Below are 13,701 nucleotides of genomic sequence, written 5' to 3' on the forward strand. Positions count from 1 at the left end.
ACTTGTGACACGAATAAATAAACTTTAAACTTCAAGTGGTTCATCTTCTGCAGCAAACTGTTGGTGTTTTGGGGCTGCTGCTGCTCTCTCTCTTCAGTAAGATGATGAAAACGTGGATATGAGAAAAGACACGGCAGTGGAAAATATTAGTGGACAATTCATCATTGCTTCTCCGAGAATCTCACCTGACCCAAAGTGATTTCACAAATATTTTTTGAGAGTTTGCGAAAAGACCTTTTGCAGTATCACAACGCTCTGAGACAATTGAAAAGGGTACATAGCACTTAACTTCAGGTCAAGCTTTCCAGGTATCTGATTCTCCAACAGGGGGCAGCAATGAGATGCACAGTAGGGGGAGATGGTGGTGCAGTGGCATTGTCCAGGCCCAGTAATCCAGAGGCCCGGGCTAATGCTCTCAGAATACAGGTTCAAATCCCACCACAGCAGCTGGTAGAATTTAAATTCAATTAATAAGATATGGAATTGAAAGCAAATCTCACTGATGGTGACTATGAAACTATCATCGATTGTCATAAAAACCCATTTGGTTCACTAATGCCCTTTAGGGAAGGAAATCTGCTATCCTTAGCAGGTCTGGCCTATGTGTGACTCCAGGGCCACACCAATGTGGTTGACTCTTAACTGCCTTCTGGAATGGCCTAGCAAGCTATTCAATTCAAGAGGAAATTAGGGATGGGCAGCAAATGCTGGCCTTGCCAAAGAATAATTTTAGGGAGGCAGTGGCCTACTTGTACTGTCATTGGACTAGTAATCCAGAAATCCAGGGTGCTGCTCTGAGGACTGGGTTCAAATTCCACTGGTAAGATTTGAATTCAATTTTTTTTCAAATCTGGGATTAAAAGTCTACAGATGACCATGAAACCACTGTCGATTGTTGCAAAAATCCATCTGGTTCACTAATGTTCTTTCGGGAAGGAAATCTGCCATCCTTACCTGGTCTGGCCTACATGGGACTCCAGATCCAAAGCAATATGATTGATTCTTAACTGACTCTCAAGGGCAATTAGGGATGGGCAACAGCGATACCCACGTCCCACAAAAAAATTAAAAACTAATCCTATCAGGTGGGTTACTGCCAAAGAGTCAGCTACTGGGGAACGGTGAAGAACAGAATGATGGGCTTAGGTATGATGGACTGTGATATCAGTTCAAATAGACATGAAGGGGGACAGTCTCTCATTGACATTGGTGGTAACAGTGACTACTGTCAACTGACCTTTATGCACAGGGTCTATCTCAACACTGCCGAGAGATACTTGGAGAAAGCTTCAACTTGATCTGGTGCTCACTTCTGAAGTTTATATGAATGGGTACATGATGAAGCAGAGTTTTAGTTAACTCCTTAATGGAATTGTGGATGTCAAAATGGCTGACTCTTGAGATGTCCCCTGTCGACGCCAGAATGGACGCGACAGGACAGTTGAACCGTGATATTCACCGATAGTGTACGGAGGGTGAAAACCTTTCTTTGTAGTTCTGGACTAAATGACGCACTTCAGTGAGACCTCCCCAGTGCCCAGGTAGTGCCTCCAATGCTGTTGCACACTCAGCCTATATTCTCCCCATCCTCCTGGGAATGCTTGCTGTGTCAGTGCCCTGGGAATGAAAACCCCCACCCTTCGCACAATGAACTTACAGACTGGTTGTGTGTTCAGAGCTCAATTTTTATTCACCTCTCTTCCTGCCATTTAATTCTGTGTAAACATCTTGTAATTGGTCTTAAACAAGGCCTCTAGTTTTTCATTAAACATAACACCCAGAGACAAATATATCCCAAACGAGCAGACAGGCTTCACAGCTATCAGCGCTGGTTACAACACATCTCCCGGATTTAGCTTATTACAAAACTAGGCACAATACTAGACAATAACAGACTGCAACATAGCTACACATGAACAGAGTGCTCATATTGTGGATGACTGTTCTAGATGCTGCGCAGCAGCAAGCTTGGCAGCCAGAAGGAATAAAGCCCCAGCAATGACCTCTGACACACAAGAAAGGCAGGCCAAGCCCAAGGACCAACTGAAACCAATGTGAACGTCGTCAAACAACTTGTGTCCATACAAACGCATTGCAATGGCGAAGGCTGCTTTCGAATAAGCGATGTACACACAGATCCCAGCCAGGGTCAGTGCACCTGAAACACAGAGAACAAGTGATGTTAGAACCTCAATATATATATCCACACCATTTCTATTTCTGTGTTTGTCACTCAAAAGGAGGTACCTGAGCACAAAATAAATTCACAAACTAGGGAAAGGAAAATTTTCCATCTCAGTGTCATAGGAGCCAGGCTGAGCACAGTTCATCAGATATAGGAACAGAATTAGGCCATTCGGCCCATCGAGTCTACTCCGCCATTCGATCATGGCTGATATCCTCCTCATTCCCATTTTCCTGCCTTCTCCCCATAACCAATTAAAAATCTGTAACTCCTCCTTAAATTTACTCACTGTCCCAGCATCCACCGCACTTTGGGGTAGTGAATTTCACAGATTCACAACCCTTCGGGGAAAGTAGTTTCTCCTCAGCTCTGTTTTCAATTTGCTACCCCTTATCCGAAGACCTCTCGGCCTAGAATGCCCCACAAGTGGAAGCATCCGCTCCACGGCTACTTTATCCATACCTTTTATCATCTTGTATACCTCAATTTGATCTCCCCTCATTCTTCTAAATTCCAGAGAGTATAGGCCTAAACTGTTCAATCGCTCTTCATACAACAAACCCTTCATTTCTGGAATCAATCCAGTGAACCTCCTCTGAACTGCCTCCGATGCCGCTACATCTTTAGGGAAAAGGTACTCAGCAAACTATTGGGATTGAGGGCAGATAAGTCCCCCAGGCCTGATGGCCTACATTCTAGGGTATTAAATACAAAAGAAGAACTCTTTATCATTTCTATGTACACCTGCGCTCAAATGGTCCTGCCCACGCAGTTAATGCCAGCTCCCCTTAGCAGCATCACTCAGGATACACCACAAATGCTGGAGCTGTATTTTTATTCGTCACAGATGAACTGCTGGCTGGCTGCAGTGAGCCAGACACTTTCTCAGCGCAGACGTGGAGGAGAAAAGGAGCAGGCAGAGTGAGGGGTTGGGTATAATAGGGAACGAAGCTCAGAGGTACTGAGGGGCAGAGGATGACTGGATTTATTTCAGCAGTTAATGGCTCTACCCCCTTTTAGCATTAAATCAAACAAGTTCAGGAGCTCCGGCCATATTATTATGAGGTGAGTGAATAAATAAAATGCAAGTCAACAGTCGAATGAGGCCCTCTCCTAACCTGTGTGCTGGCTTCACGTATGTTGGGTGCATTGTGCTCCATGGGTGTCTTGGAGGGTTTGAGTTACAGTTCCCAAATCTGTTCGTGTGACTGCCATCCTATCAGTTTCTTTATTTGCTCAGAATAATTAAAAGCTCAACTAGAATATTTTGGGGTGAAAAACTCTGTGTAAAGTCTTCAGTGATTTTAACCGGTGGCACAGTGGTTAGCACTGCTGCCTCACAGCGCCAGGGACCCGGGTTCGATTCCCGGCTTGGGTCGTTGTCTGTGTGGAGTCTGCACATTCTCCCCGTGTCTGCGTGGGATTCCTCCAGGTGCTCCAGTTTCCTCCCACAGTCCGAAAGATGTGCGTGTTAGGGTGGATTGGCCATGCTAAATTGCCCCTTAGTGTCAGGGGCACTAGTTAGGGTAAATACATGGGGTTATGAGAATAGGGCCTGGGCGGGATTGTGGTCGGTGCAGACTCGATGGGCCAGATAGTCGCCTTCTGCACTGTAGGATTCTATGATTAAACGTTAATAAATGATAAACGCAGTGAAGGGACCATCACTCTCACTTTCTAATCAATGTAAAATATTTTTAAGTTCGCGTTAATTCCAAGGGTAAGTGTGTCATCGAGGAGGTAACCGAGCAGACTAAAGCCTTCTGGTCTGAGATATGCAGGAGATTATCTCACAAATTAGCAAAGATTATGAAGTAACTTCAATTTAAATAACTTAAGATCATGTCGCTTCCCATCAGTCACACAATTAGTCCAGTAATCTCAGTTTCTCTTCTAATTGCCTCTGTGCTTTTATTACACAACAATTTAATCTCAGCCTATTTCACGTTGATTTAATTAGCCTTTCTCCTGGTTAGCATCTGTACTGATTTATCAACCTCATTTTTTCAGCTGTCCTTTTTACGTGTCAATTATTGCCCATTTATCCTCATTAACCAAACTTGCCGTCCTTCCGAACTATTTAAATTATGTCGAGTTTACACTGAGGTAACCTTCCTCTACACAGACCTTGAAGAAATTCTGTGCATGTTTCTAAAGATTAACAATGACATTTCCATCTTACATCCTTAAAAAAGACTCTGATGTTTCAGGCTATTGTGTGGTAAATAATGGGCAGTTTTGTGCTGTGGATCTGCACCAAATACTAAATGTGTTAACTGGGCGGGCATGTTGCATATAGAGGCTTGAAATACCCTACCGATTGCCTCCTTTGGCCTTCCCCAGTGGGCCAATTATCATGGCCACTGCCAGGCCTTCCATAAGATCAGGATCTCAGGGTGGCAGGTCCCACCTGCTGAGCACTGCCGGTCAACCCTTTGCTCAGCATCACCAACAGGAGGCAGTGGCTGCTGCAGGAACTATACCCACTGGAAGCCCAGGATCGTAAAGAGATCCAGGACAGAGGTAAGTAATGGTGGGAGCAGGCCTAGGAGAGGAGAGGAAAGGAGACGGGGGCACCCAAGGTGCCAAACAAGGCCCTTGCCCAAGCAAATACTTTCTGTACCATACGATGATGAAAATGCCGAAAAACATTATTTAGGCATTAAGTTTGAGTGTTATTGACTCTTCAAGTGATGTTTTATATGAGCTGGGGCCTCCTGTTACCTAGCAGCAAGAAAAGGGAAGTATTCTGGGGGATGGAAATCTGGACTGGATTTCTAAATGCACTCTGAATTGCAGCATTGTGGTGGTACATTCAGGTGAAGCGGGAGACAGGGGGCTGAATTCATCTCCCGACAGTAATGCTTGCCAAGGCGGGGGGCACACGGAGTCATCCAACACACCCACCATATGATTTACAATAGGTATTTGGACCCTGTATTGTATATGCTTCCAGATGCAAAATCCATAAATCACATTACAGGACTGCAATTATGCTCCGCTCTGAAATAACTTTGTCCTCAGTCAGTTACAAAACTTTTTTTGTGCCTTTCCACTCCCCACACTGGTCGATGGTTTCACAGATAGACTCCCTACAGTGCAGAAGGAGGCCATTCGGCTCATCGAGTCGGCACCAACCACAATCCCACCCAGATCCCATTCCTGTAACGCCACATATTTACCCTGCTAATAAATGCCCTGACACAAAGGGGCAATTTACCATGGCCAATCAACCTAACCCGCACATCTTTGAAGCGTGGGAGGAAACCGGAGCACCCAGAGAAACCCAGGCGGACACGGGGAGAAGGTGCAAACTCCACACAGACAGTGACCCGAGACCAAAATTGAACCCAGGTCCCTGGCGCTATGAGGCAGCAGTGCTAACCACTGTGCCACCGCGCTGCCCCAAATGGTTTATGTTTTATTAGTATTCCTATCTTGGGTGGCATTGGGATGGGAGAGATTCAGAAATCTGCTGGAAATTCTGATTTTATGCCTTGCTCTAACTTCTGCAAGTGCCACAAATGGGCAAGTGAACTTTCCACTGAGGCAGACACCAATGTGTAACAAAAGCACAAAAATCTGGCAGGACAATGGTCTGGGTGGTTTTGCAGTTTAAAGTTAAAGCATTAGGCTTTTGAATAACTTTTCTTTGTTCCTCTCACCTACGCACTCCCCCCAACCCGACACTAAGTTGACATTTTGCTTTAATGAGTTTTGTGCTATCTATTTATTTTACCTTGCACTTCCATTATTAATTTGTGAAATGCCATCTTATGAAAATCAACATTAGGAAGTAGGACTTGTCAGCTAGCTCAGTAGCTGAGTGCTTCAGCTCAGGAAAACCCCAGGTTCAATCCCCAAGGGCTATTGGCAACAAGTGTGCTGCTGCAATTGTCATTAAGTCATGTTTAGGGAGGAAGCTATCAGCAAGACTTCACTTTGGAAATTAGGCATTGGCAGATTATTCTACAAGGAATAATGAGAAAATAGCAATGGAGACATTTTCCAGCTCTGCCTGGCTGCTGATAGGTCGAGTCACAAACAATTTGCAGCTAATGAACAAAAAAAAATGCCTTCCTGCAATTTTGGAGTGTCAATTTGTTTAAGAATTATCACGAGCTCTCTGTGAGGTCTTGCAGGTGGTGGTGTTTCTAAAGCTTAAAGTTTATTTATTAGTGTCACAAGTGGGCTTACGTTAACACTACAATGAAGTTACTGTGAAAATCCCCTAGTCGCCACACTCCAGCGCCTGTTCGGGTCAATGCACCTAACCAGCACGTCTTTCAGAATGTGGGAGGAAACTGGAGCACCCGGAGGAAACCCACGCAGACACAGGGAGAAGTAGGCTTACATTAATACTGCAATGAAGTTGCTGTGAAAATCGCCCCGTCGCCACACTCCGGTGCCTGTCTGGGTACACTGAGGGAGAATTTAGCATGACCAATGCACCTAACCTGCACATCTTTCAGACTGTGGGAGGAAACCAGAGCACCCAGAGGAATTCCACGCAGACATGGGGAGAACGTGTAGACTCCGCACAGCCAGTGCATGTGTTCCAATGTATCTGCTATCCTTTGCGCTCGAGGAGCCCATGGGTTTGGAATGTGCAGGTGAAGGAGGTTTGTTGCTAACTACCTGCCTTGACCCTTAGCAGAAGATTCCAGTCACCTACAACATTAAGAATGCCTGGATGGAGGCGGCCAATGAAGTAAATGTAATCTCAAGTGTTTGAGCAGTCACAAGGGCAGATTGCCACCAGGCTGTTGATTGCCCCTTCTTTGTAAAACGTTTTCCCCCATTGACACGGGACCCCCACTCTGGGAGAAGGGGGCTTGTGCAGAGGAGCTTCCCCAAACTCCCGGGGCTGGGACAGGGTGGGTTTTCCCCGGGATGCCCAGGATGACTCTGATGCAGTTGGCAGTCCTATTCTGCTCCCTTGGTGACCTCTTGCAGCTGAGGAACTTGGGAGCAGCAAATATTTGCGGAGTCCATTGTCCCACTCATTGCTCATCAGCGTCAGGCTAATGGAGACCAGCACAAGTTCCAGCTATGTCACTGCTATTTTTTTTAGTTCTGTTGGGAGTTTTCTTTAGAAAAATGTTTTGATGCTGTTGTGGCAGCTCCGAAAGCTTGTGTGGCTTTTGCTACCAAATAAACCTATTGGACTTTAACCTGGTGTTGTTAAACTTCTTACTGTGGCAGTTAAAGGCATGGTCTTCCTGGAAGAAATGTGACGTGTTCACATTTTTCTTTGAACTGTCGAAAGGGGCCAGAAAGCAGGAGAAGCACATGGAGCCATGAATTATCTCCCAGGCCCTGGGTGGGAGGGATTTCACAAGAGGTTGCATGCGATACATATTCAGTGCTTCCTTAGACCCTGATTGTTTACACTGATTCTGCCCATGTGACACCAAGCTTACTCCAATGAGATTCACAGGAGATTGGAGTGGAACTTAGCGCTGGTAGGAATGGGAAGATTGCTTGCTCTGACTTTAGTGTTGCCTCTATGGAGGAGATTCCAGGACAGTTGTGTGAAGGTGCCCAGATTGAAATCTAGTTCTCTCACGATACAACACATCATTCTGCGTATCCAGCTTCATTTCCCATAATTCCTGGAATATCATAGAACCATAGATTTCCTACAGTGCAGAAGAGGCCATTTGACCCATCGAGTCTGCATCGACTCTCTGGCAGAGTACCGTACCCAGGCCCCCTGCCCACCTTATCCCCGTAACCCCACACATTTCCCAAGGCTAGTCCATCTAACCTAATCATCTTGGGACACCAACAGGCAATTTAGCCTGGCCAATTCACCTAGGCTGCACATCTTTGGATTGTGGGAGGAAACCGGAGCACCCGGAGGAAACCCATGCAGACACAAGGAGAAGGTGCCGACACCAGACAGACAGGCACCCAAGGCCAGAATTGAAACCGGGTCCCTGATGCTGTGAGGCAGCAGTGCTAACCACTGTGCTGCCCAAGATTACAAGATTTACAAGATCCTGAAGTTCACAAACATGGTGACATATGTCACCTACAACTTCTCCTACATTATAACAATGACACAACACTTGCAAAGTATTTCAGTGGCTGCAATGTGCTGTTAGATGTCATGAAAGGTGCTATCCACCCGTCTATCCCTCCATCCACCCCTCCATCCATCCCTCCCTCCATCCGTCCATCCATCCCTCCCTCCATCCCTCCCTCCATCCATCTGCTTTCTTCAGATGAGAGCGCAGGCGATCTTTCTGAGGGCATTTATAACATCAAATAAAAATCTCTGGATGGCTTCATAGATCAAAGCCCTTTGGACAGCAATGATCACCTCGAGTACTGTGCCTGAATTAGAGCATTAACTCCATTACATGTTCCATGACTGTCAGTGTTCCAAACTGCTTACCCGCACACATGCTCTTTTTTAACACAATACAAAGAAAAGATTAAATAAATAATCTAATCAAGGTTTTCACCCTCTGCTCAGATTTGTTCAATGAAATGACACTTGGTGAAAAATGTGCAAGACCCAGCCATGAAATAAATTGTATCTCCTCCCTGGGCTTAACAACCAATAGCAGAAAATTGTCTCACTTACTCACACAACACACTTGTTAAAAAACACATTGCTTTGAGCCTGAAATGCCTGCCAATTCCTTTTTGTTCTTAACCAATGTTATCCAAGGACAGATTATTAAATAAATACAATGGATTGACAATTGATCTGAGAAATGGTTGTCTTTTGAAGGAAACCGTATCATATCACCTACTTTGGGGGAACAAATGAAATCCAGATAGCCAGCTGGCTCACAATTACCCCAGTGGAATCGCTAGTCTTGGGATGGAATACTCGTGAGAGCTACTGGGATCTTCCTGAGTGTGAACTTTGGCAGTTGATTGATTGCAACTCCTGCAACACTAGCATAACAAGCAGTGGGATTATGAGGACTATCCTCTCCCACTCGTCAATTCCAGTTGGGTTTGAAATTAAATCAGAATGGCAGATTCCCAGACTCCGAGGAGGAGAAACTCTCGCAGGGATCACTTACCAGGAAATCTCAGGTGTCTGATCTAGAAACATAGGATCATAAAATCCCTATAGTGCAGAAAGAGGCTATTCGGCCCATTGAGCCCGCACCGACCACAATCCCACCCAGGCCCTATCCCGGTAACCCCATGTATTTACCCTGTTAATCTTCCTGACACTAAGGGGCAATTTAGTATGACCAATCCACCTAATCTGCACATCTTTGGACTGTGAGAGGAAACCGGAGCACCCGGAGGAAACCCACGCAGACATGGGGAAAATGTGCAAACTCCACACAGACAGTGACCCAAGGCCAAAATTGAACATGGGTCCCTGGAACTGTGAGGCAGCAGTGCTAACCACTGTGCCACGGTGCCATCTATTTAAATAAATGTAAGAAAAATAAGGTACCACTCACCAGTGACCTCCTGCCAACAGATCCCTGACAGCATCAGGAACACATGGAATCAGCCCAGGTTTGGTATCATAGAGTATTACAGCACAGAAGGGGGCCATTTGGCCCATCAAACCCATGCTGGCCCTCTGCCATCCAGATGGGCCGACTCCCCCATCAATCATCCATGTTTCCATGAATTAGATCTCAATACCAGCTGACCTTGCTGTACTTAACATTCATCAAGCAATGAGGCAACAGTGTAAACCCCGCCCTTCCTCGTCCTTTGAGCCTGCTCTGCCTTTCATTTTGATCACGACTGATCATCAAATTCAATGTCCTGACCCACCTTCCCCCCCCATATCCTCTGATAGAAACATAGGACTGGTGAAGCTGGTGAGAAGACTGCAGGAGCAAGAATAGGTTTCATCTACAACTGACACTGACATGCCTACACTGAATTAAGTGTAGTTGAATTAACTGCTGTACTGTGTGCAGGCTGAATGGTATTCCTTCATAGCCTCTGAATGAAGTCTGCACAAAGTGGACTGGTATACGTCTTATTATTACAAACTAGAGGAGCATTTGTAATTGGAATACTGAAAACAAATTGTCGGCTGTCAAATTATGAATATACATCAATACAATAACATGTTCAATTAACATTTACAAGTGACATTTGAAGACATTGCGGATGCCTCTTGCAGATCCTGATATTTCAGCAGTGGGAAAAACTCAACTGCTGCTTCAGGACTGTTTTAATTTCACTGCCCAGAGAGGCAGTAATTTCATTTATCCAACCTACTGAGTACTGGTAATGTAAAATAATCACCAGCTCATGTTGGATTTCAGAGTTACGCCCTCAAGTCCCCATTCTCTCAATAATCTGTGTATTCATCTCAGACTCTGGGCAGGATATCTTAAATGTTTTGAGAAAGCCCATATATTTCACTGTATGCCAAATGATTTAAGTGTTTATCACACTTCTATATGATTAGCTAGGCATTTATGTCCCAAAATGTTTGAAGAAAATTAAGTATTTTTAATAGATAATCACTGGTACAATGAAGGGCAACCATTCTGTGCACATTAAAGCCCCCCACCACCGCCTTCCGCCCCCCCCCCCCCCCCCCCACACATACTGCATGCACCATTAGAAAGAAATACAGGGCTTATTCTATCTTTGTTGATTTCTTTAATAGGAATGTTTCAATCACTGTCCCTAAAGTCTTAGTGCACTTACCTTCCCCCCCATCCCCTATCAACTATTAGCATTTCTACTTATATGCAAAATTGTGATTCCTTTAGCCATGGAAAAGAGGATGGAGGAAGCCATTTTTGAGATTAGGTTACAGGCTTCCCTATAAACCCATGAATATCACAAATAGACAACAGTTTTGAAGTTTTGTCTTGCGTGATTTGCACCCGTTTGGGAAAACACCTAGTCAGCAAAAGAGAGAAGCAGCCAGGCCCGCAGAAGCAATGCTGGCTCTATTATTCACCATGCAAAACACAGGTGGGAACTCACACTCAGACTGAAGACTGAGTTTATGTGGATTTAAAGGAGGTTGGAGCCCCAACTTGGAGTTAGAAAAAGGAACCTATAGCGTAACCATACAGTAAAAGGAAGTTTGGGGATTAGAAGTTTACCCAGCTGGGAAAGTAAAAAGGAAGCAAGCCATTGAGAAATGAGAATATTTTAGACTGATCCCTGAGGATGAAGTGTCAATTTAAGGGACAATATAGCATATGACTGTAATGGGGGATTTTGGTCATGCTGAAAGCTGAATGGGGAAATCTTTTTCCTGTAGTTTAAAGCATAAACTGCCATTGGAAAGAAAACAATGTTTAGTCAATAATGCTTTTTAATTCTTTGTTACAGTAAAACCTTTAAAAGACGAAATCTTGATGTGTAATTTTTTCAGCTGTTAACTGGATGTTTGAACTTCTCTTTAAAAGTTATCAGTGTCTATGTAGATTGTAACGACTCAAACGCTAATTATTAGGAGGACGTTGGACTAAAGTAGGAATGGTGATTTCCACTTGAGTTCGATGTGCAGCATTTGGTCCTAACTGAAGTGGAATTAAGCCACACCGCCTCTCATCCTTCATATTTATTGGGTTGATGACTTCATATATATGTACTGTGAGTACAGTGTTCTCTTTGATCAATGGCATTATGCAGCAATGGAGATAGAAAAGGGAAGGGGAAGGTAATTCAAATGGAGGAAGATGTATTTTTAGTTTACATGGGGGTCTATAATCGTAGAAAGAATTATTTGGCTCTTATCTCAGCTGCTCCTGAAGCCAATGATTTGGATGTAGGCATAATAACTTCCAATCAGTGCCAACTGGTCCATTATTCAAGTTTGATCTTGCACGGCGATTGGCAGCAGACTGTGTAGATGGAGAAAGAACGACCACAACAATGATTTTAACTACAATAATAGCAATATTAGCTTTAAAAGCAATGGTGTAACTGAGAGTGAAGCATGCTGGGATTTTTGGTCAAGATGTAATTAGAAACAGATGCAGGCAGCAGATTTACTGTGAGTCATGACCTGGTCTGGGAACTGTGATCTGAAGCTTCCTGTGTTGACCAAATATGGGGAATTGTTTAGCTGGAGCTAGACACTATGGCACTGAGGTTTATGGGTTAACCCATAAAGGCTATTTGAGCTACATGCTATCTGAACCAAGCATTATAGAGTTGTTTGTGAGTAACTTCATTGGCCTGGTCGAGCAATGTGATCAGTTTCCAGTTGCACGGGTGCCAGAGAACCTTCTGCGAAGCTGAAACATTTTGTGGATAAAAGACATCTTCCAGTCCTTTGTCTCTAGTGATAACTTTAGAGATCAACCATCCCAAGAAGTGCTCTGAAGAACATCTTCACAGAAGACCATGAGGATAGATTCAACATCTGGAATGGACCAGGCCACTTTGTTCTAAACCGGGTAGTATTTATTTTCAGTTAAAGAATTAGAGTTAATATTAAGCTGAAGAGTTGATGTTCAGTGAAGCGTTAAATTTCAATCAAGAGTTAAAGTTCAGTTAAGTGTTAAAATTTAGTAAAAGAGTTAAAGTGTTGCAAATGTTGTAAGTTTGAGTTTGATACCTAAAATGTTAAATAAAGGAAGATTGTTAAGAGAATTAAGAGTCGACTCCTCTCCTTGTTTGTCACATTAAACTGGAATGCTTGGAAAGGGTTTGAATTAGTAGCCGAATAACAGTTTGATTACTGGAGCCAACATACGGGCCACAAACTGCCCTAATCCAACATCCACATGTTCACTTTGCAGGAGGAGTCAATGAGCAGTAGTTGAAGTCCGGAACTCCAGCTGATTTTCTCCCAGGGATGTCGAGACTAAATGCAATATCACTGCCCTGACTAAGGTTGACTAAATCAGTACTGAGCAGAGATCAGGGACCTCCATGGTCTTTGTGACTTAGTTAAAGAATCCACAAACTAAATACATCCTGATAATTTCTCTTGGTGAAATAAATAACTATTAGGTATTATTTTAAGCATGTTTTTATTGAGAATTTTCAACTTTATATTCAGTACGAGACGCAACAAATTCCCAGGATTCAGCACAGTACAGAACGATCATCGTTACACATATAGACTTGGAGAAGATCAGCAAAGATCAATGCAAATGATTCAAAGAATCAGACATCATCGTCCCTGCCGTTGTAGTCGGCACCTCCTTTTGTACGTATATTGAATGGATAACAGAAACAGAGTCTGGGGAATCAGGACAACAGGATAAGACCATGAAAGCATAGCATTATGGTGCATCCTCTCTCACGGTGCAACTTTACAGAAAGACAGTCTCTCTGGACAAGGTGCACTGGAAGGCACCATCAAGACTGGGGAGACCCCTGAATGCAGCTCTCCCTCTATACAAAGGGCCCCCCCCCACCAAAAAGACACCCTCCCAAATAAGTAACCAGGCAGCTCTCAACTCTGCCCACCCAAAAAAGTAACCTCAGAAAACCAGTCCAAATATACTAGAAACTCAAAGACCTATCAACTGTGCTTGGACATGCATCCCCCTTCTCTACACTCCCACCAACCAGAAGAACCAATGGCAAGG

General features: G+C 44.1%; 1 protein-coding gene across 1 annotated transcript in view; it reads right to left on the minus strand.

The window, feature by feature from the left end:
- Positions 1-1,666: 1,666 nt before the first annotated feature.
- Positions 1,667-13,701, minus strand: part of tmem235b (transmembrane protein 235b) — a 54,043-nt gene continuing 42,008 nt past the window's right edge. The window contains exon 4 of the mRNA XM_078225707.1: positions 1,667-2,158. Within this exon, the coding sequence (XP_078081833.1) occupies positions 1,926-2,158 (233 nt within the window). The 3' untranslated portion in view covers positions 1,667-1,925. The remainder of the gene's footprint in view (positions 2,159-13,701) is intronic.

Source organism: Mustelus asterias, chromosome 12, assembly GCF_964213995.1.
Source record: "Mustelus asterias chromosome 12, sMusAst1.hap1.1, whole genome shotgun sequence".
Taxonomy (NCBI): Eukaryota; Metazoa; Chordata; class Chondrichthyes; order Carcharhiniformes; family Triakidae; genus Mustelus; species Mustelus asterias.